Source organism: Gorilla gorilla, chromosome 10 (genome assembly GCF_029281585.2).
Source record: "Gorilla gorilla gorilla isolate KB3781 chromosome 10, NHGRI_mGorGor1-v2.1_pri, whole genome shotgun sequence".
In the NCBI taxonomy this organism is placed as follows: Eukaryota; Metazoa; Chordata; class Mammalia; order Primates; family Hominidae; genus Gorilla; species Gorilla gorilla.
In genome coordinates, this window is record NC_073234.2 from 127,402,214 (window position 1) to 127,429,857 (window position 27,644).

The following is a 27,644-nucleotide window of genomic DNA, read 5'->3' on the forward strand; positions in this document are numbered from 1 at the left end:
GCCCTACTTTATTAGTAATAAAGGAAATGAAAAATTAAAACCACAATAAGAAAATAATTACACACCCATTGCAAAAATTTTAAGTCTGATAACAGCAAGTATTAACGGGAACAAAAAGCAACAGGACCCTTTATGCACTGCTGGTACAACCAGCTGGAAAAGAGTTTGACATTAATTTAGGGGCAGTGGAAATCCTATGACAATTCTGATATTGGGCAAATATACTAGATAAGCTTGTGCATTTGTGCTCCAGAAAACATGTACAAGAATGCTTATAGCAGCATAATGTACAAGAATGCTCATACAATAATGCTTATGTACAAGAAAACATGTACAAGAATGCTTATAGCAGCATAAGCAGGTAAATAAATTTTAGTATATTCATACTACAGAATACCAGACATCAATGAAAATGAAATGAACTCATGCTCTATACAACGTGGATACATCTCACAAATAATATTGAGGGATAAAAGCAACTCATAAAACAATACGTACAAAAATACATATAGCATTATTCCAATTATATCAAGTTCAAAAACAAGCAAAACTAAATTGTTTAAACATACATACATTTCTGGTAAACCGTACATAAGAGTAAAAAAATGCTTATCACAAAAATCTGGATACTGATTATCTCTAGAGGTGAGAGGGAGAGCTGTGATTGGGAAGAACCTCAATAGGTATATGTCTGGAGGTACAGGTAATGTTCCATTTCTTGTCACTAGTGTTTGTTTATAATCATTCTTTAAACAGTACATACATGTTTCATGCATTCTAGTTCATGTCTGATATATCTCACAATAAAAAAATACATTTACAAATTTTAAAGTCCTGGCCAAGCATTGTGGCTCAAGCCTGTAATCCCAGCACTTTGTGAGGCTGAGGCGGGAAGACTGAATGAAGCCAGGAGTTCCAGGCCAGCCTTGGCAAACATAACGAGACCCCTGTCTCTACCAAATTAAAAATTAAAAAAAATAGCTGGCTATAGCGGCGTGCACCTTTAGTCCCAGCTATTCAGGAAGCTGAGGTAGCAGGATCGCTTGGGCCTAGCAGTTTGAGGCTACAGTAGGCTATGACCCTGTACTATGGCCTGAGTGGCACAGCAAAATCCTGTTATCTAAAAAAAAAAAAAACAAACAAAAAAACAGAACAGATATTACCTAATATGAGAACTAATCTCCCCACATGTACAAAACAGAATTTTTCTCATCTCTTTCTCCCAAGCCCACCTGTACAAGAGGATTTTTCTCATATATTTATCCCAAACCAGAAAAAGAGGTAAGATGCTAATTAATATCTTGTTAATAGGGTTAGATGGTCAAGTTGCCTTGGCTAACAGAAACATAAAAAAGTGAAATAATATGTAATAAAACATTTAAAAGTATAAAGTATTTAATAAATATCAGCTATTATGTTAACCACATATGGCCTTTTCTCTGGGTAAGCTTGCTAAAATTCCAGCTGGATGGCACAGTCATAGATTCTACTGGCTTATGACCTATCATAAGTTTATAACTGTTAAGAGATTAAAAAATGTGAAATGGTGAAGTCAAGAAATATATAAAGACAAATCTCTAAATTTAAAATGTTTTATTTGGGAAGCAAGAATTGCATTTCAGGGCATACACACAGACTATGTGGTCTTGGACATGTCTGAAGAACAAAGAGATGACTGGGAGTTTTATTAGAAAGGGAAATAGTACATGTTGTTTTGAAAGCAAGCTCACTGGCACCAAAGAAAGTTTGGGAGTCGGCAAACTCTGATTAGTGAGTGACCGTGGTATGTAAAACTAGTCCTAAGAGTCAGGGCAAGTCATTTTGGCAACTACAAGATCAAACTGGTCTCAGGTTGGACTATTTCAGTAGCTGGGCTTGTGAAAATATTAATTATTGGAGCAGGTGCTATGTGCTCTGAGAGCTTGTTCCCCTTGGCTTCTCGACTCCGATTTAGTTGGGTATGACAAGAATGATCCAATATGTATAATCAACTTTCACATAAATAATCCCTGGAGAAGAAAAGCAGCCATGCAGCTTTTGTGAGCAATAACATTCTGATCATTAATTCAAGAAATAGCCCTATGAGGCTGGGCGCAGTGGCTCATGCCTGTAATCCCCAGCACTTTGGGAGGCTGAGGCGAGCAGATCACCTGAGGTCAGGAGTTTGAGACCAGCCTGACCAATATGGTGAAACCCTGTCTCTACTAAAAATACAAAAAAATTAGCCAGGCATGGTGGCATATGCCTGTAGTCCCAGCTACTTGGGAGGCTGAGGCAGGAGAATCACTTGAATCCAGGAGATGGAGGTTGCAGTGAGCTGAGATCACACCACTGCACTCCAGCCTGAATGACAAAGCGAGACTCTCAGGAAAGGGAAAGGGGGAAAGGGGGAAAGGGGGAAAGGAAAGGAAAGGACCCTATGTATAGGGAGATGTTAAAACATATCAGAAGTCTTTGGCAGGGCAAAGGAGGACAAAACGAGGTGAGGTTTGCTTGCACTCAATTCTAATAACAGGAGATAAAGTTCAATCAATTATACAACAAAAATTAACTGAGTACCTATTATTGAAATCAAGAAAGATTCTACCCCTCCTACGTATAACAAGGCATTATTTTGAAGGAAATACAAAGAAATGTATAATATAGGTCATGCTCTTAAGAAAAATACAACCAGCCTAGTGCCTGGTAATAAAGAAAACCCAAAAAAGCATAAGATATGATCCTAAACATGAAAGCAAAAACTCTTAAAAAAAAACCCCACATATATATACATTTGTATTTGTCCTTTTTTTTTACTTAGAAATTCAACTTTATTTACAAATGTTCTTCTATTTACAAAGAGGCCATTCTAGCTCTTTAAAAATATTGTAACTGGGCTGGGCGCAGTGGCTCACGCCTGTAATCCCAGCACTTTGGGAGGCCAAGGCGGGTGGATCACGAGGTCAGGAGTTCAACACCAGCTTGACCAACATGGTGAAACCCCATTTCTACTAAAAATACAAAAATTAGCTGGGCATGGTGGCGCATGCCTGTAATCCCAGCTACTCGGGAGGCTGAGCCAGAATTGCTTGAACCGAGACCCTGGTGACGGAGGTTGCAGTGAGCTGAGACTGCGCCACTGCACTCCAGCTTGGGCTACAGAGCAAGACTCCATCTCAAAAAAATAAATAAATAAATAATATATACATACTATATATATATATATACACATGTATATAGTAACTAATAATTTTCACAAAAACCATTTACATTGTTTCAACCTTTCTGCTTAAAACTGTATTATGAGATGAGCAAACAATCCCATAAGATGATTTGAGACATAAAAAAATAAATAAAAGACAACCTATCCAGCATGAATGTCCTATTGACAAACACAATGAAGAATTAAGAATCACAACCCACAGTGTGCCACTTCACCAAGAAATGGAACTGTAAAGATTTTGGGGGAGGTAAATGCTTCACAACAGTCTTCTTGTGTAGTATAGTTTAATTGTGACTGTTTAGGACTGCTCTTGCAGGCTAATATTTATGCTGCTTTTTTTTTGTTTAAAGTCGTCACTGTAGAAAGGGTAGACTTTTGTAGATTTTTCTAACAATGAAAATATGTAGACACTGGTCTGGTCTCACCATTTAGTCCAATTAAAAAAATAATAAATGCATTAAAAAAGTAAAACAAAATCATCATGTGACTAACACAATTCTCCTTGATAGATCAGAGAGTATTACTCCTCAATAGTGTCTATAAATTTGAATTATTCATAGATGAAACAATATACAAACAAAATAATTAACCAAGGAGTTCAAAATAAAATTACTCAAATTACCTATTTATCATTTTACGTGTAGCAATTACTTTTTAAAAATCCTTTAAATTTTATCTAGGGATAAGCATTCACATCATGGCTAAGTCCCAAAGAACTTCAAAACTTTTTTAAAAAAATTCATCCCTCAGAAATGAGAGATAGAAAAATATCTTTAAAAACAGAAACAACAGTCTTATGCACTCTTTTAACAATCTCAGCACAGAGTGAGCTACTATTAACAGTAAGCAAATATTCCAGTCCTGGAGAGTTACTGTCTCTCATGATCTGATTTTTTTTTCTTTTTTTTTTTTGAAATAGGGTCTCACTTTGTCACCCAGGCTGGAGTGCAGTGGCCCGATCTTGGCTTACTGCAGTCTTACTTACTTACTTCCTGAGCCTCCCAGGCTCAAGTGATCCTCCCATCTCAGCCTTTATTCCAATAATGACCTAAACAATAACTTCTGCTAGCATCTCTTCTGAGTCTCCATTTCCTCTCCTGATATTCATCCAAATAATAAAAGTAACACAATTGCAATTGAGTTTACTATTATCAATGGCATTCTCATCACAGTTGTTACAGATTGAATACGGTTCATTAGCTGAGATTTAATTCCTGGCTCCTCCCCGAATCCACCAATTCTCTGGTCTATTCTCCAGCCAATGTTCTTGAGGAATCTCTCTTTGTGCAGCATGGCGATGGCACTGACACAGAGCAGGGCTGCCTGCAGCAGTGAGTACAAGGTAAAGGCCATGACCATCCAAGCTCCCATGAGGTCCAACTGATTCCTCTCTGCTGCCACAAGGGACTTGGCGCCACCACGGCTGGTGCTTTCCTCTCTATTTGTCTTTAATTTAAACCACGGGCAGAATAACCAAGAGCTCTCCCTACTCAAGAGCATCTCTATTTTGTTTTAATTATAAATAATAAGAAAAAAGAGTCACGTCCTAAGCCAAATTAGACCTTAACACCTTATATCTTTATAAAGTCCCAACCCACTGTTATGCCAGAAAGTCACCTTGGACAGTAGTTTTCAAACAAGAACAATTTTGCCCTGATCCCACCCTCACAGGGACATTCAGCAATTTTTTTATTTTTAAGAGATGGGGTCCTGCTCTGTCACCCAGGCTGGAGTGCAGTGATATGATCATAGCTCACTGCAGCCTTGAACTCCTGTGCTCAAGCAATCCCCACCTCAGCCTCCTGGGTAGCTAGAACTCTAGGCACCTGCCACTACACCTGGACCATTTGGCATTGTTTGAAGAAATTTTTGGTTGTCACAACTGAAAAACAGAGGGTTTACTACTAGTATCCAGCTGGTAAAGGTTGCCAAACGTCCTAATGTACAGGACTACAAATAATTATCTAGCCCCAAATCTCAATAAAGCTGAGGTTGAGAAACCCTGCTTTCAGAGATAAAGCTTAGCTCTCTCTGTTGTGTAAGTCATACTTTATTAACTTACTCACATCTGAACTCAAATTCCAGCAAAGGAAATAAACATTAGGAAAATCTGAATCACAAGATGTTTGACTTAAAATTACTTTGGCAGGCAATGACAATACAGTATCAAGACTTTTACTTTCCAGTTTGACTTACACAGTCACAATCTACCACTGAAACTTCAAAATCCATTTTCATTGGACATTATATTTTGGTGGTTTAAAAGTGTATGGGGGAGAGGCTCTGGAACAAGACAAGGCTGCATTCAAATTCCAGCTCCAACACTTACTAGCTGTAAGAACTTAGGAAAGTCCCCTAACCTTACCAGGATTCAGTTTCCTTGTCTGCAGTATCAGACTAATAATATCCATCTCAAAGTTTTTTAAGGATTAAATGAAAAATACATTGAAAGCACTGAGCAAATTTATCTAGAATATAATAAATACTAAAAATTTTGTTTAGTTTGGAGAGCAATTATAGTTAAGAGTATTGACTTTTAAAAATCCTTGCTCTTGGCCAGGCATGGTGGCTCACACCTATAATCCCAGTACTTTGGGAGGTCCAGGCAGGTGGATCAGGAGATCAGGAGTTCAAGATCAACCAGGCCAAGATGGTGAAATCCTGGCTGAGGCAGGAGAATTGCTTGAACCCAGGAGGTGAAGGTTGCAGTGAGCCGAGATTGCACCATCACACTCCAGCCTGGGCAACAAGAGCGAAACTCTGTCTCAAAAAAAAAAAAAAAAAAAAAAAAAAAAAAAATTAGCTGGACGCGGTGGCAGTCACCTGTAATCCCAGCTACTTGGGAGGCTGAGGCAGGAGAATCACTTGAACCTGGGCGGCAGACATTGTAGTGAGCCAAGATCGTGCCACTGCACTCCAGCCTCGGCGACACAGTGAGACTCCATCTCAAAAAAAAAAAAGAAAAAAAGAAAAAAGAAAAAAACCCCTGCTTTTCTATTTACTGTGTAACTTGAACAAATTATTTCCTGACTTTGAACCACAATTTCCTCTTTTGTGAAATGGGCCTAATACTATCCCTCTTATAGATTGATGAGGACCAATGAGATAAAGTATGTAAAGCACTCAGCATAGTTGGAAAATAGTAAGTGTTCAACATACAGAAGTTATTTTTATTATTAAAGTGGGCCCAATAAAACCCAATGGCATTTTCCACATATAAAAGCTCTCCCATACATGTCCTGACCTATGCTTTGTCTAATTTTGTGCTATTTGGTCTGGTTAGAGAATAGTTGTTATGTTTCTCTTAAAATCTGTTTACTAAGCTAGAAAATACATCACTCTCCCTAGTACTCTGTTAATCAGGAAGGTTTTTAATTTGATCTTTTTGGTATGAACAGTTTAAATGTATTTTTACTCTGTTTTCACCATAAAATTGCAATTGCCTAGAAGGCCAGAGAAGCAAAATAAGTATGTTTCATATAGCAAAGTTTTTAAACTATCTCTTAGTCCCAGTAGCAATTTTACTAAAGTATCAAAATCAGAGAACTCACCTCTAGGCAAGCTCCTGCTATGCTTAGAGTGAATATTGGATTCAGACAACATTCTGTTTCCTTAGCCTTAGCAATTAATGCATACCAAAGAAATCCACATTTAATAGTTAATCTCGGGGCTGGGCGCGGTAGCTCACGCCTGTAATCCCAGAACTTTGGGAGGCCAAGGCAGGCGGATCATGAGATCAGGAGATCGAGACCATCCTGGCTAACACGGTGAAACCCTGTCTCTACCAAAAATACAAAAAATTAGCCGGACGTGGTGGCCGTGCCTGTAGTCCCAGCTACTCGGGAGGCTGAGGCAGGAGAATGGCGTGAACTCGGGAGGCGGAGCTTGCAGTGAGCTGAGATCGCACCACTGCACTCCAGCCTGGGCGACAGAGCAAGACTCCGTCTCAAAAAAAAAAAAAAAATAGTTAATCTCTCAGAATTCAAAGTTATAGCTAAAATAATTACCTAGAAGAAAAGGGAGCCCTACTGACCATGCCAAAAATATCTCATTGTATCATCATGACAAATTTAAAAGTAATTCATAGAATTATTTCACCACTTACAGGTAACATCTGTTATTTGTTTCAGAGACTAGGTCACTAAAAAGTTCAAATCCAACACAAAGAGAAATCACTCACCTCTGGAGATTTCTGTATATTCTGGAATACAGCATAGGCAATAAGTGAACTTGAACCTATAACACTGAGAGATTTGGAAGATGATTGATCATTAAAGCAGGACAATGGAGTGCCATCGTTTTTGTTATTAATTTTGGGTTTTTTTTACAGTTTTATTGGCATAATTGATATAAAATAAACTGCACTAAAAAAATTTTTAGACACAGGGTCTTGCTATGTCAGCCAGGCTGGAGTGCAGTGGTGTCATTATAGCTCAACGTAACCTTGAACTCCTGGGCCCTGGTGATCCTCCTGTCTCAGCCTCCTGAGTAGCTAGGACTATAGGTGTGCATCACCACAACTGGCTAATTATTTTATTTTTTGTAGTGATAGGGTCTTGCTATGTTGCCCAGGCTGGTCTCAAACTCCTGGCCTCATGTGATCTTCCCACTTTGGCCTCTCAAGCACTGAGATTACAGGTGTGAGCCACCATGCCCAGCCCTGCACATATTTTTTTTTTTTTAGAGACAGGGTCTCCTTCTGTCACCCAGGCTAGAATATAGTTGTATAATCACAGCTCACTGCAGCCTCCAACTCCTGGGCTAAAGTGATCCTCCCACCTTAGCCTCCTGAGTAGCTGGAACTACGGGCGTCTGGTACCATGCCCAGCCAATGTTTTAAAATTTTTTGTAGAGACAGGGTCTCGCTATGTTGCCCAGGCTGGTCTCAAACTCCTGGGCTCAGGCCATCCTCCTGCCTTGGCCTCCCAAAATGCTGGGATTACAGGCATGGGCCACCATATCCAGCCAATATTTTTAAACAAATATAGAATGCTTCACATATTTGCACGTTCTCCTTATCCAGAAGCCATGCCAATCTTTTTCTTTTTTAATTTTTTTTGAGACAGGGTCTTGCTCTGTCAACCAGGCTGGAATGCAGTGGCGCAATCACAGCTCCTCCTGAGTAGCTGGAACTACAGACACATACCATCATGTCCAGCTATTTTTATGGGGTTTTTTTGTTTGTTTTGTTTTGTTTTATTTTGCTTTTTTGTAGGGACACGGTTTCACCATGTTGCCCAGGATGGTCTCAAACTCCTGAGCTCAAGCGATCTGCCCACCTCAGCCTCCCAAAGTGTTGGGATTACAGGTATGAGCTCAGCCCTGCCAATTTTCTCTATGTCATTCCAATTTTTAGTATAGGTGTTGCTTAAGTAAGCACTTTGCTATTGATTTTGCAATTGATCCTGCTGACCAGGTTGTCCACTGATGTTCAGATGTTATCCTTTAATCAATTTTTTGTTTTTATTGTTGTTAATGTTGTCATTTTATTAGTAAGAAAATATCAACATGATAAAGAATATCATTTCTCTTTAACTAAAGAGTAAAAGCAAATCCCCAAGGGGGAAATGTGGAAAACTACAGAATTGACGAATTTTGCTTATACTAGTTTAGTTATGTGAGATTAAATAAACATACCTCAGAGTAGCCATGACAAATTGTATCCACTGTATTGCAGGAAGAACCTAAGCAAAACAAGGAAAAAGGAATAAAATTAAACCTTTTACATTGAATATTCAACCTAAGTTCATTATTAACTATCTGTACAGCATGAATTTTTCTTCAAAGCCTAATCTCAAAACATACTATAAGCCTGAGAATGAGTTAAAAGGCTGAACAGGCCCCTGGAAAGACAAGGTGCTCCTTTTTTCCTCTCTTATTTCTATTTCACTGGGAAATAGTATGATTTTTTAAAAAATAGAGATGTGGATTGAAAAATGACTAAATGAAAAAGGGAAGCTAGCCAGGCACTGAGGCTCATACCTGTAATCCCGACACTTTGAGAGGCTGAGGTAAGAGGATCACTTGAGGCCAGGAGTTTAAGAAAAAAGAAACCTGGGAGAGAAAACTAATAAAAGGAAGAACAAAATGTAGAGTGGGTAGAAAAAGTTAAATGTTGAGAGAGAATACAGAGATGTGTGGAAAGAATAGGTAACAGAAGAGACAAATACTAGAGTTCACTGATAGGTAGAAAGAGGAAAGAGACTAGTAAAACAGAGAAACTGAAGAAAAGTTAGTAGTATGAAAAGAGATTGTGAGTGAAAAATGCAGAACAGGAAAGAAGAAAGGGAGAACACAAAGGAAGACAGGGAGAGCTTCTGACCTTACCAAGTCCCAACTGTCCTCCAGAATGCTAGCCTCTAGTGGAAAGGTCATAGGGACTTCAGTCCCAGCTACCCTTGAGCAGCCGATCCTTCCTAGTCAGGTTCTGAATCCTGAAGCAGTGAACAGGTGGCTCCACCCCTACCCCAGCTGGGCTCCTCCTATACTGAATCCTGCTCTGTACCTTGAGGGCAAGGAGAGAGGTAGTGACAAGTGGAGGAGAAAGCCAAGCAGAAAGAACAAAAACAGAAAGACCAGGTAACAGGGAAACAAAGTTGTAAGTGGCATTAGGAATTAAAAGGAGCAAGAGGCAGGAGTAATAAAAAGCAGAGAGATACAGAAGGGGCAGGATTGAGAAAAAAAGAATGAGTCATAGTGAAAAGATAAATAGAGCTGCAATAGAGAAATGGAACTAAAAAAAGGGGTGGGGGGAGAAATAAATGGGATAGAAAGGAGGTCTCCCTAAAATTTGCCCTTGTTTAGAGACAGAAGCCTGTGATGGAAAAGAGAGATTGCATATTCACTCAGTTAATAAAGTTTTAGTAATACTAGTGAAAAGCTGAGGTGGTTATTAATGTTTGTCATAAATTACATTATTCATTAATACACTGATGCTTAAATATCAACTTTGTGCAAAGCAGTGTGTTATGGAAGATATAAAAAGAAATAAGATATAGACCCAGCCTTCTGACAGCTTATAATATAGTAGGAAAAATGGCCTGAATACCAAAAATTCAAATGATCTGCGCACAGCAAGAATATACCTACACAGAGTAGCATTCAAAGAGGATTTGGAAGAACTGATAAAATTTGGACAGACTGGAGGAAAAAAGAGAGCAGAAGGAAGACCATTCATTTATGTAATTTATCTTTCATCTAGCCATAATTTCATATAGTCTACAAATCCTTATTGATAACAAATTAAATCACTTGCGTCGCTAGAGTAATTTAAATACATGACTAATTTATTCGTATCAGGTTAAAATTACAGTCCAAAACAAAACAAAACAAAAAACAGCCAGATGCAATGTCATGCACCTGTGGTCCTGGCTATTTGGGAGGTGGAGGCAGAAGGGTCTCTTGAGGCCAGGAGTTTGAGGCTGCAGTGTGCTATGACTGTTCCTGTGAATAGCCATTGCACTCCAACCTGGGCAGCATAGCGAAACACCATTTCTAAAACAAAATAAAACACGGCCAGTGTGCTGGCCCATGCCTGTAATCCCAGCACTTTGGGAGGCCAAGTCAGGTGGATCACTTGAGGTCAGGAATTTGAGACCAGCCTGGCCAACACGGCAAAACCTTTCTCTACTAAAAATACAAATATAAGCCAGGTGGGGTGGCATGCGCCTGTAATCCCAGCTACTCGGGAGGTTGACGCATGAGAATCACTTGAACCCAGGAGGCGGAGGTTGCAATGAGCCGAGATCATGACACTGCACTCCAGCCTGGATGACAGAGCGAGACTCCATCTCAAAATAAATAAATAAATAAAAATAAAACAAAACAGAAACCAAACCAACCAAACAAAAAGATTATAGTCTATAGTGGAAGACCAGACATTGTTAAATAGAGGTTAAGTTCTAATCACTTTGCTTAAATTGTTAGGTAAACAAATAAATAAAAATACCAGGAAATTTCTAGATCAGAAATCCCCAGCATAACGTCTTAGGAAGTATTTTAAGGCCTCTACTCATACATCTTACCTAATAAAGGTGAGGAGACTACTGACAGTTTCACCAAGTGATAAGAAAATGCTTTTAGACAAAGGACTGTTGTTTCAGTCAAGAACAAATCTCATGTTGCTCAGAGAACAGCCATGCCAAATTAGTCTGCTGCTCTTGTTAGGATAATCAATGATGAATAACTTTTCTCTTTGGCGTTCTCTTCTAAAACATCTATACCATCTACCAACATTTGGGGATTTACTTTTCAGTTTTTCTATCAAAATTAATCCCCTGCTTGCTGTATATTCAGCACTTTGTCCCTTTGAAGTATCTTTGGAAACATAATCTTGCCATCTTCCTTTTCTAAAAGGGCTAATCCAAGCTCAAATGATGAAGTAGGTGATATTTATTTTCAGTTTTCCTTTATCTCTTTTTAGCAAAAAGCTCCTTGCATGCCTGTGGTCCCAGCTACTCAGCAGGCTGCGGCAGGAGGATCTCTTGAGGCTGAGAGGTCCAGGCTGCAGTGAGCTGTGTTTGCATCACTGCACTCACGCTCCAGCCTGGGCGACAGAGTGAAACCCTGTGTTAAAAAGAAAAAAAAAAGGCTGGGCGCGGTGGCTCACACCTGTAATCCCAACACTTTCGGAGGCCAAGGCATGTGGATCACAAGGTCAGGAGTTGGAGACCAGCCTGGCCAAGATGGTGAAACCCCGCCTCTACTAAAAATACAAAAATTAGCTGGGTATGGTGGCGGGCGCCTGTAATCCCAGCTACTCGGGAAGCTGAGACAGAGAATTGCTTGAACCCGGGAGGCGGAAGTTGTAGTGAGCCAAGATCATGCCACTGCACTCCAGCCTGGATGACAGAGCAAGACTCCACCTCAAAAAAAAAACACCTCCTTAGCAAGTTCAAACCTATCCCAGTTCTTAACTTATTGGGCTACTATATATTACATATCAATTCAAGTTAACACATATTCATAAAATTGCTATCATGAGCAAGTTACTCAAAGTCAAGAAAGACACTTGCCTTTGTAAAATATTTTTATTTAACCAAAAAGTTTTCTAAAAATAACATTTAAAGATTTCTAGGGCCAGGCACGGTGGAGTACGCCTGTAATCCCAGCACTTTGGGAGGCCAAGGTGGGTGGATCACCTGAGGTCAGGAATTCGAGACCAGCCTGACCAACATGGTGAAATCCTCTCTCTACTAAATACAAATAAATACATAGCCAGGCATGGTGGTGGGTGCCTGTAATGCCAGCTATTCAGGAGGCTGAGGCAGGAGAATTGCTTGAACCCAGGAGGCAGGGGTGGCAGTGAGCCAAGATCGTACCATTGCACTCCAGCCTGGGCAACAAGAGCGAAACTCCACCTCAAAAAAAAAAAAAAAAGATTTCTAGTAATAACAGTTACCAATTATGAGGTGCTTTTGAATTGTATCTTAGTAAAATTACTGCCAATAAAATGAAGTTTGGAACAAAAGCAAGGAAGGAAATGCCCAGTGCTAGAATTCATGATGTAATGATTAATGGATGTTTCTGTCTGACTAAAAAGGATAACACTCAGAATATAAAGTATAAAACAAACATTGTAAGAAGGAACTGAAGATAAAGATTGTAAGAGAGCACCTGACTACTCTAAATAAATCCACCACTCCTGGCCTGAACAAATTACACTCCAGAATTTTGATAAAACTTGCCAGTTAACCCAATAAACCATTTGAGAAAAATTTGAGAGTTCATGTAAAAATGGGAAACTTGCTAGAAACCTGGTAATAACTAAATTAAAGGCAAAAAGATGTGAAATCTGGAAACCAAACCATATGTCAAGGATCTTAGTATTGATCCCAAATAAGATTCTAGAATGAATTGTCCAAAAGATGTGTTTGCAAACAATTAGAAAAAAAAAAAGTAACTGCTAAATCAGCATGGGTTTACTTAAAAAAAAAAAAAAAAAAAAAGGCTGGGTGCAGTGGGTCACGCCTGTAATCCCAGCACTTTGGGAGGCCAAGGCAGGTGGATCATTCGAGGTCAGGAGTTCAAGATGAGCCTGGCCAACATGGTGAAACCCCATCTCTACTAAAAATACAAAAAAAAAAAAAAAAAAAAAAAATTAGCCAGGTGTGGTGGCAGACGTCTGTAATCCCAGCTACTCAGGAGGCTGAGGTAGGAAAATCACTTGAACGCAGGAGGTGGAGGTTGCAGTGAGCTGAGATCAGGCCTCTGAACTCCAGCCTGAATGACCAAGTGACTGTCTCAAAAAAAAAAAAAAAAAAAAACAAACCTACTTCTAAACTAACCATGACTAGAAAGTCACTGCTGATCAATTCTACTAACTAGGTATAACCGAAGTTATTTATACTGAAAAGTGAATAATCTTAGAAGTTTAAATGTTTTATAAAGAAATTTTAAAACTCTTAATAGCTCCATATAGACTACAGAACAGAAAATTCTTAGTTTGACTTCAAGACTCCCTCCTATCTGGGCTTAAAACTGTTTTGCTATCGCCTGTTTGGAGAACTCCCTCCAACCAAGCCAGTCATTCTCCCAAAGCATCATGTTCATTCCCGTATCTGCTCCTTTTCCACTTGTTCTCTATCTAAAATGTTCCTCCTTCCAAGGCTTAACTCTATTTCCACCAATTACATAAAGCCTTGTTTCACCACCTGAGTTCATAGTTTTCCCCTCTTCTAATTTCTATCACTTGTCTTGTAGCTCATAGTGTTACGGGGTCTTTGGGGTGTCCATTTTCTGGCTGGAAACCTCTGTGGCCACAGTGCCTTTGCCCGAGTTCTTGTCCTGCATCCAGGAAGAATGAGGTACGTGGACAATGAAGGGTGAACAAGACAAAGATGAGCTTTATTGAGTGTTATAACAGCTCAGAGGAGACCTCCAGTGGGTGGTTCCTCTCTGTAGGCAGGTCGTCCATCAGGTATTCAGTTCTCAGTAGAGAGGAGGCCCTGGAGAGGATGGCTCCTCTCTGCAACTGATCGTCCTGATGTCTGCAGCTCTCAGAAGAGAGGAGGCCCTGGAGAGGGTGGCTCTTCTCTGCCCGCAGGTTGTCTCTGCAGCTGTCAGCAGGGAGGGTAGGTCCTTTCTGCAACTGGCTGTTCCGTCATCTCCAACTATCAGCAGAGAGGGTAGCTCCTCTCTTAGGCTTGTTGACCCATAGGTCTCTGCCCTCTTGGTCCTCTGGCAGTCCTCTGCCCTGCTCTGGCTGAGCCCAGGGTTTTTATGGACCTCCAAGGGGAGGAAGTACATGCCGATTGGTCCATGGGCAGGCCAGAAGATGCACCACGAGTCCCTACTCCAGTCTGCAGGACTGGCAGCCTGGACCCCTGTCTTCAGGCCCTCCCTGACCTGAAGGTGGGGTCTTACTGGAGACTCACCCACTTCCACCCAGGAATCAATCTGCCTCCCATTGCCATTCTTGGCCCCAAGCCCACTCTGAGATTGGAGCAGGCCCCGGGAGTAGAGAGAGTCCAGGCGGTGGGAGCAGACACTCCTGAGCCTGCAGGGATTGCAGTAGGGTGTCTTGCTGGTCCCCCAAGGGTGCAGGCTGCAGAGATGCCCAGGTCCTGCACCTGGGAGGGCAGCCACAATTGCACCAGGGGCTCCTGCCTCAACTCAGAAGGGGCGGGGCTCCCACAGGCTCCATGGAGTGTGCAGCCCCAGTCACGCCTCCCTGCTGCAGCTGGCTGCCATCAATAGGGCAAACTCAAAATTTTTCTTAACTTCCCCAGCCACATTCACACATACACACACACAAACACACACACACTTTCTTTCAAAATTTATATCCAATCAAACTGGTTGTCCATGATTGGATCCTGTTATCACTGTTGACTATTTATACACATATATTTTGGATACATACAATGGTTAATTATAGCAGTAAGTCCCTTACAATGCATTGTATATGTTCTCTTACATGCATTTGTTCATCAAATCTTGTGAATTCTACCCTTTAAAAGTTTGTCAATTCCATCCATACTTCTTCAGCCCTATTATGTCCTACTGCATGACCTTAACCTCTTCCAACTAGACTATTGCCATACCCCATTAATTGGCTTTAGTCCAGTCTTCTCAATTCCAATCCATTCCCTTCATTCCTGAGTAATGCTGTTTTTGTTTTGAGACAGTCTTCTCTGTTGCCCAGACTGGAGTGCAGTGGCAGCAATCAGGGCTGACTGCAGCCTCGACCCCTCAGGTCCAAGTGATCCTGCTGCCTCAGCCTCCCAAGCACCTGGGACCACAGGCATGCACTACCACACATGGCTAATTTTTCTACTTACTGTAGAGACGAGGTTTCATTACGTTGCCCAGGCTGACCTGGGTGCTGTTTCTACACACAAATCTAACCTCACTCTCCTAGTTAAAACTTCTGGTGACTCCAAACCCTTTAGCTTGGTGAGACCCTTTCGAATCCGCCCCATGGAAGCTCAGTAATAATCAATCAAAATAAAAAAGAGCGGCAGCAGCTGCTGCGCCAGTTCGCCTTTACACAGATTCATCTCAACCAGTTCCCCAACATGCCTGTGCATAATTTTCCCATTGTTAGAAATGCCCTGCTTCTCTTTGCCTCATGCACGCCCCCTCTTATTTCAAGGTCCAGCTCAAGTCACCTCCTGTCTACAACTTCCTCTGATGCTCCTGAGCAGGGATGGCTGAATCTCTGTCTCTTTACAATAAGCAAATACGGTCTTTTTTTTTCTTTTTTTTTTTTTTTTGAGACTGAGTCTCGCTCTGCCACCTAGGCTGAAGTGCAATGGCGAAATCTCGGCTCACCCCAACTTCTGCCTCCTGGGTTCATGCAATTCTCCTGCCTTAGCCTCTTGAGTAGCTGGGATTACAGGCACGCGCCACCACACTCGCCTGATTTTTGTATTTTTAGTAGAGACGGGGTTTCACCATGTTGGCCAGGCTGGTCTCGAACTCCTGACCTCAGGTAATCCACCTGCCTCGGCCTCCCAAAGTGCTGGGATTACAGGCGTGGGTCAACGCGCCCAGCCGGAATAATATTTTACAGCAATTACACTGCACTGTTTAGATCATTATTCCTATGCCGCCTCCTCCCCCAACAAAGTGCGTGCCTTCAGCACAGAACTGTCTTGTTTCTGCTTATTCCGTAGCCCCGCAGGCAAAGCCAGAGTCTGGAACAAGCCAGGGACCGAGTAACTACCTGCGGAACAGAATGATTAGAATTGCATCTGGGGTTCCTGGAGGGTGGGCCTTGGCTGGGCGGATCCCAGGAGCCTGGCGTCTCCCAGGAGAGGCGCTCACCTCAGATCGGGCCTAAGAGGGCCCTGCCTGCCACACTGACCGCCAAGCCTGGCCAAGAAGCTCAGGGAAGCCGCGGAGCCACTGCCCGCCTGGGTCAGGGCGGTGACGGAGCCTGACTGAGAATAACGGCTGAACTTGACTAACAGACTGACCGAGGGTTGGAGCGGGTCCCAACCAACTGCCTGACGGCCCAAAGGCAGGAAGAAACGATGGTAGGCCTTGTCATCTTCGAAGGAGAGGAAAGACAGCAAACGAATTGCTATAGCGTCCCCATGCGCGCTTTGCGCTTCTCCTCAAGCGGAGAAGGAACGGAACTGGGCGGACCCGCCGGGAGACTCGGCGAGTGCGCGCGCGCAGGAGCCCATTTTCCCGCCCGCAACGTGGCCCCGCCCTTTTACCCAGGCCCTACGCGAGCTTCGCCGAGTACGCGTGCGCAGCAGCTTCCCCGCCCTCGCCCCCGCCCCTCACGTGGCCCCACCCTCTCACCCTAGACAGATGGGAGCCTCCTGGGGTGTCCACGTGAGCGCGCGTGAGTCCGCCCCCCCCAGTCACGTGACCGCTGACTCGGGGCGTTCTCCACTACCGCTTACCTACCTCCCTCTGCCGGAACCCGGCGATATGGCTGCCGCTGTGCCCCGCGCCGCGTCTCTCTCCCCGCTGCTTCCCCTTCTCCTGGGCTTCCTGCTCCTCTCCGCTCCGCATGGCGGCAGCGGCCTGCACACCAAGGGCGCCCTTCCCCTGGATACGGTCACTTTCTACAAGGTAACCGGGGCGGGGGACGTCACGCGCAGGTGCCGCCGGGGCGCCCGGAAGAGCGCGCGCCCGTGGGGAGACGCTGGATTCCGGGAGCTGACGGGAGGTGGTCTGTAGCAACGGTCCCAGAGCTTCCCGGCGTCCTACAGGCCTAGTGGACTCTGAGCAGGGGAATGTTATGACCACCGGGCATGCACGCTTCAGGGCCCCGGCGCACCCTTGCTTTTGCAGCATTTATACTTGCATCCTCCCTTGCAAAGATGCAGCCGAGGGAACTGGGTGCCCCTTCCCTTCACTTGTGGGGAGAGGGCGGTGCCTGGCGAGATCCAACCCTCGAGTCCCAAGTGGGAGAACCGGAGGGCGGTGCGAGGTCGACGCCACCGGGCTCCCGGCTGTGGAAGCTGGGAGGGGTTGGCGGGGGGAAATGCAGGCGCGTTAGCCTGCATGTCCGCGCCCCTCTTCCCAGGGGTGGATTGCAGCCTGCTTTGCAGTGTGCAAACAATGATCAGATATCATACATCTTGAATAGTGCAAGCGTGAAGAATAAGCTTCATTTCAGCCACCCTGTAAAGCAGGGGTCCTCAACCACCAGGCCCGTCGGTGGCCTGTTAGAAACCGGGCCGCACAGCAGGAGGTGAGCGGCCGGCGAGCGAGCACTACAGCCTGAGCTCCGCCTCCTGTTACATCAGCTGCGGCATTACATTCTCATAGGAGCGCGACCTTTATTGTGAACTACGCATGTGAGGGATCCAGGTTGTGTGCTTCTTATCAGAATCTAATGCCTGATGATCTGAGGCGAAACAGGTTCATGTCGAAACCACCCAACTGCCCACCACCCCCGTGGAAAAGTTGTCTTCCATGAAACCAGTCCTTGGTGCCAAAAAGGTTGGGGATAGCTGTTGTAGGAAACATCTTGGGGTTGGCAACAAAATCAATAAAATTGGGTCAAGGCATGCAAGAATTTGCCACTACCTCCGCCTTTCCCCCCTTCCGTTTTTGCAGAATTAGGGATCCTGGCCTGGGTAAATGGACGGTTGGAAATGGTGGCTGAATGCAACACCGCAGTCCCAGTCCCCTCCTCTTGCACCTGTCTTCACCCACGAGCAGCTTTTAACTTCCTCTAGGAGATGGGCAAGCTTAGTGTTGCGAGAGAGCCAGTCATTTCATTTTCAGGTTTTGTACTCATTGTGGGGAAGTGAAACCAAGAAGTAGTTGTCTCCAGTGGTTGAAGTCTCCTATTTTCAAGCGTTCCCTGTCGTGGATTTGGCACTTGCAGCTCATTCAAGGCAAAGTTTCAAGAATTTAAAAGTGTAGGCCGGGTTTAGTGGCTCACGCCTGTAATCCCAGCACTTTGGGAGGCCGAGGCGGGTAGATCACCTGAGGTCAGGAGTTTGAGACCAACCTGACCAACAAGGTGAAACCCCGTCCCTACTAAAAATACAAAAATTAGCTGGGCGTGGTGGCGGACACCTGTAGTCCCAGCTCCTCAGGAGGCTTAGACAGGAGAATTGCTTGAACCCAGGAGGCGGAGGTTGCATTGAGCCAAGATCACGCCACTGCACTCCAGCCTGGGCGACAGAGCAAATACTCCATCTCAAAAAAAAAAAAAAAGTGTGGGCTGGGTGCGGTGGCTCATGCTTGTAATCCCGGCACTTTGGGAGGCTGAGGCGGGTAGATCACCTGAGGTCAGGAGTTGGAGACCAGCCTGGCCAACATGGTGAAACCCTGTCTCTACTAAAAATACAAAAATTAGCTGGGCGTGGTGGCGGGTGCCTGTAATCCCAGCTACTCGGGAGGCTGAGGCAGGAGAATTGTTTGAACCTGGGAGGTGGAGGTTGCAGTAAGCCGTCATCATGCCATGGCACTCCAGCCTGGGCAACAAGAGCAAAACTCTGTCTCAAAAAAAAAAAATGGTGTAGGTGTGGCTGATTGGTTGTTAGGCACGCTCAGACACACCCTACAGCACCCTATGCTTTGGGGGCCTTTACTGGCAAAATGACACCCCTACCCCACCCTGCTCCATGGGAATCAGATAATATCACAGAACAAGTGTGACCCAAAGGGAAACTTTGCGCCATAAAGCTAACAGTGTTTTCTACTATTACCATCCTAGTCTAGGTCAACATTACAATAGCCTCTTCTCTGGTCTCCCTGCTTCCACTCTTGAGTCTCCACACAGTAGCCTAAGTCCTATATGACCTGACTCCTGGCTTCCCTCTCATCTCCCAACCATTCTCCTCCTGTCTTTTGAATATTCCTTGCTCTTTACTGCCTTAGGATATGTTGCACTAGTTGTTCCTTGTGACTGGAATATTCTCTGCCCAAACTTTGAAAGGCTAGTTGGTTACTTCCCATCATTCGGGCTTTGGTTAAGTGTTTCCTCCTTAGAGTTCTTCCTTGATTTATCTTCCCCCCAGTCTAAAGTGCCAGTCACATTAATCTGTTTTATTTCTCCATACAGCACTCATCACTGATTTTTTAAAAATCTATTTTGCCATCTTTCTCTCTCACTGGAATATTATGTGCTCATGAAGAAGCTCCTTGTCTATTTTGTTCCTGATCGTCTGCGCTGCATAACAGATTACCTGTCTCATAGAAGGTGCACAATAACTATTTTGTTGCATGAATGAACAAACGTTTTCTCCAGTCTCTTTTCAAATCTTCTCTTCCATCACCACTGAACCAAAAGGAAATGTACTAGTGTTCTGTCTGGCAGCCTTGTTCCATGCTTTGCCTTTCAGTGATTTCCAGTATCCTTTTTGTTGTTGTTTCTTTCCCTTCACCATCACTAGAATGTTAGCTTCATGAGCTAAGAGATGCCATTTTGTTCCTTGCTGTGTTCACTTAGTATGGTGCCTGGCACATGATAGGCCTTTATTTTTACTCAATGAACGAATGAATGAATAATGAACTTATCTATACTTTAAAGAAGTGAGTTGCCTGATTATAGGTAATGGTAGAGCTGATTCCCACTAGCCCATTGGACACCAAGGGCTGGTAGGAAGTAGATGAGGAAAATAGACTTCTAAAGCTATCATTAAGAGATAACAGACCACTTCGGGAGGCCGAGGCGGGTGGATCACAAGTTCAGGAGATCGAGGTCATCCTGGCTAACACGGTGAAACCCTGTCTCTACTAAAAATACAAAAAAATTAGCCGGGCATGGTGGCGGACACCTGTAGTCCCAGCTACTTGGGAGGCTGAGGCAGGAGAATGGCGTGAACACGGGAGGCGGAGCTGCAGAGCGCTGAGATGGCACCACTGCACTCCAGCCCGGGCAACAGAGCGAGACTCTGCCTCAAAAAAAATAAAAAATAACAGACTAAGATAACAAGAGAAAATTCTTTATGCAAATGTTTGCCATTCAAAACCATTCTGCCTTACCCTTGAAACTAAGAATGGTGAAAGTAGAAGGTGGAGATCTCTGAATTCTATTTTAATGTTAGACCACTGTATAATTATTAATATTATTCCATAATACAAGTGCAGGCCCTTGAAAGTAGGTATTCTGTGTTTTGCTTTTTAAACATTCTCCCCTTCCCCAACATGTAGCATCTGCTACAAAGCCTGTCAGAGTATTGTTCATTCATCAGATATTTTCAGAACATCTGCCACATTCCAGGCACTGTTGGGCACTAGGGATACAGCAGAAAACAGGTCAGACAAGGTCCTTATTCTCATAAATGTATTCTAGTGGAAAGGATGGAAAACAAGCAAATGAGGATTTCAGAGAGTGAGTAATGCACTGAAGAAAATACAGCAGGGTAATGATAGCAGGGTATGATGAAAATGAAGCCATATTAGATGGTCTGATTGGAGGAGTCCCCAGTAGCAGGGGACATTTGAACTGAGCCTTGAATGATAAAGAGATAACCATGAAAAGAACTGGGGAAAGGACATTCCAGCCAGCAGAGAGCAAATGAAAAAGCTCTTGAATGGGAATAAGTTTCATGTGCTGAAGTGAAATAAGACCAGTTGGGCCAGAGGGATGTGATCTCATTTGTATTTTAAGTCTTTCCTGCTTTTAGGCCCCCAGAGCTCAGGCTTTTTGGCATTTAAAGATGACTTGTTCTGGTGTCTTCTCCTCCCTCCTTTGTGTCCCTAAACAATGTTAAATATTTTTAAAAACCAAGAGGACATCAGTACACTGTAAAGGACAAAGACTAACAAGAACATTGTATCTTTTTTTTTTTTTTTTTTTTTTTGAGATGGAGTTTCACTCTTTTCGCCCAGGCTGGAGTGCAGTGGCGCGATCTCGGCTCACCGCAACCTCCTCCTCCCAGATTCAAGCAATTCTCCTGCCTCAGCCTCCCGAGTAGATGGGATTACAGGTGCCCACCACAACGCCCAGCTAATTTTTGTATTTTTAGTAGAGATAGGGTTTCACCACGTTGGCCAGGCTGGTCTTCAACTCCTGACCTCAGGTCATCCACCCATCTCAGCCTCCCAGAGTGCTGGGATTACAGGCATGAACCACTGTGCCCAGCCCAGAACATTGTATCTTTGCCTTCAGCCAGAATTATGTCAGCTTGACATAATTTTTTTTTCTTTTTAGAGAGAGAGAGAGAGAGATGGGGTCTCACTCTGTTACACAGGTTGGATTGCAGTGGTGCAATCACAGCTCACTGTAACCTCTAACTCCTAGGTGCAAGTGATTTTCCACCTCAGCCTCCTGAGTAGTTTAGCTGGGAATACAGGTGTGTGCCACCATGACTGGCTAATTTTTTTTTTTTTTTAAAGCCAGCTATGTTGCCCAGGCTGGTCTTGAACTTCTAGCCTCACGTGATCCTCCCACTTCAGCCCCGCAAAGTGTTGAGATTACAGGTGTGAGCCACCATGCTCAGCCTTGACATGATTATTTACAGTGATTGCCTGTGATGAAAAAACTTGATAGGGATCACTTGGATTAGGAAAACAAAAAGTTGATGGAAGTGAGGAAGGCAGTGTTACCCTAAGGTGGCTTGTTAGATAAAACTTGTGCATTGGGAGAAACCATCAAAAGAAGTCCTTGGCTTCTTCAGTAAGTTAAATGTAGACTTAGCATATGACTGCCACAGTTCCACTTGTATATATACCCAAAAGAGTGGAATACAGGTGTTCAAACAAAACGTGTTATGTGAATGTTCATAGCAGCACTATAGACAGTAGCCAAAAGGTGGAAACAACCCAAACATTCAGCTGATGAGTGAATAAACAAAATGTGGTCTATCGTACAGTGTAATATTTATTTGGCCATAAAAAGTAACAATGTACCAATACATGGTACAACATGAACAAACCTTGAAAACATGCTAAGTGAAAAAAGCCAGACACAAAAGGGCACATATTGTACATTTCCATCAGAATAGACAAATCTATAGAGACAGAAAATAGATTAGTGGTTGCTGGGGCTGGGAGGAGGAAGACTGGGGAGTGACTGCGTAATGAGTATGGGGTTTCCTTTTGGGATGATGAAAATGTTCTGGCACTAGATAGTAACCCCTGTGGTTGCACATTCTTAATGCACTGAATCATGCAGAATGTACACTTTTAAATGGTTACAATGGCAAATATTATGTGAATTTTACTGCAATTAAAAGTCTCGGCCCTGACAGTTTAAAACCCAGAGATCTAGCCAGAGGGAAGTGTAGTCTAGGGAGAAGACATTGTCCCAAGCCTGGCCTCTCACTAGCTTATCTGCCCTGAAATTGCTGGGTTCAAACTCTGGCCTGTCTAGCCAAAGCGTCCTCCATGATGCCAACTCCTTTGTAGGTAGTTTTGTTTATTTTTGTCAGATTTCTTGTTCAGGGTTTACTGAGAAAGGCCTCCTGGGATGATGAGCATGACAGGGGCTGATGTAGTATGCAGAGGGTCTCCTTCACCTAACTGAAAGGAACCCTGAAGGAGAAGGCCTTAGTATGTCTGCAGCCTTGTTTATTCTGGACAGGGTTGTGTATATCTTTGATTAGTGTGAACAGGTACTAATGGGGTGCCCTGCATGTTGCTGGCACTCAATAAATTGTTAAATGAGTCAATGGGTGAATGAATAAATATTAGTTTGTGAGAGCTTGCCTCCCTTGTGGGCTTGTTTCCACTCTATTTCTTAAACAGGGGCCCCTTGGGAAGGGGAATTAGCCCCAAAAGTCCCTGGAACACCCACTTGCTCAGCTCTATACGCCCTCAGGTCATTCCCAAAAGCAAGTTCGTCTTGGTGAAGTTCGACACCCAGTACCCCTACGGTGAGAAGCAGGATGAGTTCAAGCGTCTTGCTGAAAACTCGGCTTCCAGCGATGATCTCTTGGTGGCAGAGGTGGGGATCTCAGGTATGGACAAGTCCAGGACGGCTGGGGGGGCAGAGAGGGAGGAAGCTAGAAATCGTTTCCCTACTTGGAACAGGAATACCCAGCATCTTTCCTTCTGAGCCACTCTCAAGGAGTGTAAGTAAACAGGTTCATGGCCTCTAAAGGAATCTGCTGCCCACGGTAGGCTTAACCTGAGCAGATTCTGGGACCATGGAATCTCAGCTCAGCTGTGCAGGTGCCTGAAGGGAAGGGAACCCCTCTTCCTTCACATTCCACCCCTCTCTGACATTAAACTGTGAGAACTTTGAGCTCTCCTTGCAGGGAACACTGGGCAGAGGGGGTGCTATGTCCCCTAGGGGACAGCATAGTCAGTTCTTCTGTCTTCATTTCAGTTTCTGTACCAAAACTGTTGGGTTTTGGCGTTAGCTCAAATGCACTGATGCCACCACTAATCCAAGGGCACCTCCCAACCACAGCGACAGCTTTAATAGTCACCAGCATTTAGTGGCTGACAGGGTAAAGATCTGCACCCCCATTGCATTTTAAATCTTCACTTGAACTCTGCCTGAGAAGCAAGATGTATTATCTCCATGTTATACTTCAGGAAAAAAAAAACTGAAGCTCAAAGATTAAAGGACTGTGGGTGATAGAGTGGCTCATCCAGAGCTCCACCTAAGTGTTTAGTCCCAGGCAGGGGCTTACTTATTTCACTTCCCTCCCAGCTTGGATGCCTCCATTCCGTAGTAAGCTGGGAACTTAGTAGAGCGTCTGGTCCTGGGTAGAGATAGCTGGCACACCTCTCCAGGACAGTCAGTCAGATTTGACTCAACTTCAGGTAACTCCCTTGGTGCTTTTATTAGAATAATAATAATAGTTAACATTTATCAGATGTTTACTGTGTGCCAGGCCACTGTGCTGAGTGTTTTTACATGTGTTTCATCTTTGCAAGAGCTCTGTGAAGGAAGTCCCATGTGGTACTATTACCTCCATTTTTTCAAATGAAGAAATGGATGCTTAGAGTAACTTGCTCAAGATTGTGGAATTGTTAAGTGGCAGAACTAGGTTTGGAACCCTAGGCATCCAGTACTACCACTACTAGTAGTTGGTCTTAGCCGTTTCTCGGCAAAGTGTAAGAAACCAGTTGTCACAGCATCAGTCCTTGGGGCTGCTACTGCCCGTTAGGAAGGATGTTGCAGATACTAACAGCAGCTACCACATATTAAGCATATAACCCTGCCAAGTATCACGCACATATTCCCTCATCCGGTCCTCCCAACAGCCCCCATGTGGCAGGGACTATGTTCCTTCCCTACCACATGCTCCCCTTTCTCACCCAGCTCCAGCCAGACTGGTCTTTGTAATCCTGAAATTTCCTGAGCTTAGTCCTGCCTCAGAGCTTTTGCACTTGCAGTCCTTTCTGCCTGAGACACTCTTCCCAAATCTTCACGTAGCTTGCTCCAGGACATTCAAGTCCTTTAGCTGATGTCACCTTCACAGGGAGGCCTGCCATGACCACCTGAAGTGGGCTTTCTTACCCACTTTGTCACATCGCGCTGTTTTGTTTTCCCTGTGGCATTCATCACCTGTGTTTATGTGTTTTTGTTATGTCTCTTCTCTCCCTTAGAAGAATATGAGCTTAATAGTCTTTTTTTTTTTTTTTTTGAGACAAAGTCTCACTCTGTTGCCCAAGCTGGAGTGCGGTGGTGGGATCTCGGATCACTGCAACCTCCACCTCCTGGGTTCAAGCAATTCTGCCTCAGCCTCTTGAGTAGCTGGGACTACAGGCACGCGCCACCATGCCCTGCTAATTTTTTTGTATTTTTAGCAGAGACGGCGGTTTCACTATGTTGGCCAGGCTGGTCTTGAACTCCTGACCTCGTGATCTGCCCGCCTCGGCCTCCCAAAGTGCTGGGATTACAGGCATGAGCCACCGCACCCGGCCGAGCTTAATACTCTTAATCACAACTAGACCCCCAGCACCTAGAACAGCATCTGACACATAGTGGGCATATAATAAATATTCAGAAGAATCTCCATTTTTTCAGATGAAGAACAGTTCAGAGTTTAAATGATTTGCCTAGTGCTGCATGGCTAGGAAGTGGCAGAGGAGGAATTCAAACACAGGTCTGTATGGTTGCTCCTCACTTTGAACCATTACACGGCCAAGAAAATTCTTCTTTCCTTCAGTTCAGCTAGGTCCCATAGCAATTTTCTGCCCTGAGTTCCTTATGGTCTTGCTTTTTGTGTCTGGTTTCTGCTCACAGATTATGGTGACAAGCTGAACATGGAGCTGAGTGAGAAGTACAAGCTGGACAAAGAGAGCTACCCAGTCTTCTACCTCTTCCGGGATGGGGACTTTGAGAACCCAGTCCCATACACTGGGGCAGTTAAGGTTGGAGCCATCCAGCGCTGGCTGAAGGGGCAAGGGGTCTACCTAGGTATGCCTGGTTGCCTGCCCATATACGACGCCCTGGCCGGGGAGTTCATCAGGGCCTCTGGTGTGGAGGCCCGCCAGGCCCTCTTGAAGCAGGGGCAAGATAACCTCTCAAGTGTGAAGGAGACTCAGAAGAAGTGGGCCGAGCAATACCTGAAGATCATGGGGAAGATCTTAGACCAAGGGGAGGACTTCCCAACATCAGAGATGACACGGATCGCCAGGCTGATTGAGAAGAACAAGATGAGTGACGGGAAGAAGGAGGAGCTCCAGAAGAGCTTAAACATCCTGACTGCCTTCCAGAAGAAGGGGGCCGAGAAAGAGGAGCTGTAAAAAGGCTGTCTGTGATTTTCCAGGGTTTGGTGGGGGTAGGGAGGGGAGAGTTAACCTGCTGGCTGTGAGTCCCTTGTGGAATATAAGGGGGTAGTGGGAAAAGTGGTACTAACCCACGATTCTGAGGCCTGAGTATGCCTGGACATTGATGCTGACGTGACCATGCTTGGGATGTCTCTAGCTGGTCTGGGGATAGCTGGAGCACTTACTCAGGTGGCTGGTGAAATGACACATCAGAAGGAATGAGTGCTATAGAGAGGAGAGAGGAGTGTACTGCCCAGGTCTTTGACAGGTGTAATTCTCATTCAATTAAAGTTTCAGTGTTTTGGTTAAGTGGACCTGAAGCCATTCTATTGTCTTTTCAGATTATACTTTCGTCTATGACCTGCTTTCCTCTTTGAATCTAAGCTGGTATAGACTCCACTTTCCCAGGGTAACAAACTATCCTCATAACACTGTGGAAACTGGCATACCTTTGTTATTTTCCAGTGATATTCAGACTGACATGGATTGACTGTCAGTGGTAAAGTTTGTCTATTTTCCAGTCTTTAAAACTCAATAGCAGTATTGATGGATATATTGAACCAACATTGATGGACCATGGTGTAATTATTTTCCATGCTTTGTGAGGTACACATAGCAAATTCTTAGTTTTACTGATATATTCTGTGACTTGGATTTACACAGCTAAATGATATAGTCCGATTTGAAAATTAAAAAATATTTTCCATCTAAATCACTATCACTAAATAAATACTAACTTCTAGAAAGCAGAATAAAGAGCACTTGTGCCAACATTCACATCTTTTCTTCAGACTCAGAAGCAGTTATCTGCAAAAGTGAGCTTCATGACAGCTCTACTTTCATATTTAACCATTTGAAAATGTCATGAGACCACCGCTCCTGAAATATATCTAATTGCACCCACACAAAGAATGGAGTTGGCACATAAGACCTTGAATTATTTTCCTCCATTTTATCCAGGTTGGTATATATTTAGTTCCTGGAAACAAAAAATAGAGGAAATTCCATATGTTGAATTAGATGGGACAAAAAATTGTGGTAGCTTAGGCTAACAATTCAAACCAAGTAGGTAAAAAGTGTTTAAACCTAAACATCCACCTGCTGACAGCTTATGTACTCTACATATAATGAAAGAATATAATATTTACTATAATAATTTCTACATTTTTACTTCAGTTCTCACTGAAACTTCTGGAAGATCTTTTTGGATACTTCTAACTGGTAAAATTTGCTTTGGCTGTTCTAGTGTGTTCCGTGTAAATGGGATCACTTCCAAAGAGCAAAGTATTCACTGTTTTATGGAAATCAGAATGAGACAACAAATGGCAGGTAGGGAAAGGACTCTAAT

The 27,644-nt window shown here is 43.6% G+C and overlaps 3 protein-coding genes across 14 annotated transcripts in view; 1 reads left to right on the forward strand and 2 right to left on the reverse strand.

Annotated features, from left to right (window-relative positions):
• Positions 1-16,856, reverse strand: part of TMEM116 (transmembrane protein 116) — an 83,710-nt gene extending 66,854 nt beyond the window's left edge. For 2 of the 11 annotated variants that reach the window (XM_004053913.3, XM_019039016.2), the window contains exons 1-3: positions 16,624-16,856; positions 8,840-8,886; positions 7,383-7,446 (exon numbers count right to left, since the gene is read on the reverse strand). In XM_004053913.3, the coding sequence (XP_004053961.1) occupies positions 7,383-7,446; positions 8,840-8,853 (78 nt within the window). In that variant the 5' untranslated portion in view covers positions 8,854-8,886; positions 16,624-16,856. The other 9 variants (XM_055359140.2, XM_055359135.2, XM_055359136.2 and 6 more) reach the window with 9 other exon arrangements.
• LOC129526030 (immediate early response 3-interacting protein 1-like) lies at positions 4,009-5,703 on the reverse strand. Its single transcript, XM_055359142.1, has one exon. The coding sequence runs from the start codon at positions 4,700-4,702 to the stop codon at positions 4,307-4,309; it is 396 nt and encodes a 131-aa protein (XP_055215117.1). The 5' UTR covers positions 4,703-5,703; the 3' UTR covers positions 4,009-4,306.
• Positions 16,857-16,878: 22 nt separating the features above from the next.
• Positions 16,879-26,610, forward strand: ERP29 (endoplasmic reticulum protein 29). Of its 2 annotated transcripts, XM_019039020.3 has the most exons (3): positions 16,879-17,233; positions 23,388-23,526; positions 25,770-26,610. In XM_019039020.3, exons 1-3 carry the CDS (start codon positions 16,967-16,969, stop codon positions 26,270-26,272), a joined length of 909 nt encoding a protein of 302 aa, XP_018894565.1. In that variant the 5' UTR covers positions 16,879-16,966; the 3' UTR covers positions 26,273-26,610. The 2 variants fall into 2 exon arrangements, with proteins under 2 accessions (XP_018894565.1, XP_018894566.2); XM_019039021.3 differs by lacking the exon at positions 23,388-23,526 and having other exon boundaries at positions 16,911-17,233.
• The last annotated feature ends 1,034 nt before the right edge of the window (positions 26,611-27,644 follow it).

Excerpts from the sequence above, each read along its gene's own strand:
- LOC129526030 (XM_055359142.1), bottom strand. The coding sequence starts at position 4,702 with ATGCTCTTGAGTAGGGAGAGCTCTTGGTTATTCTGCCCGTGGTTTAAA.
- ERP29 (XM_019039020.3), top strand. The coding sequence starts at position 16,967 with ATGGGAGCCTCCTGGGGTGTCCACGTGAGCGCGCGTGAGTCCGCCCCC. Across the intron at positions 17,234-23,387 it reads ATACGGTCACTTTCTACAAG|GTCATTCCCAAAAGCAAGTT; the intron begins GTAACCGGGGCG and ends ATACGCCCTCAG. Across the intron at positions 23,527-25,769 it reads GGCAGAGGTGGGGATCTCAG|ATTATGGTGACAAGCTGAAC; the intron begins GTATGGACAAGT and ends TTCTGCTCACAG.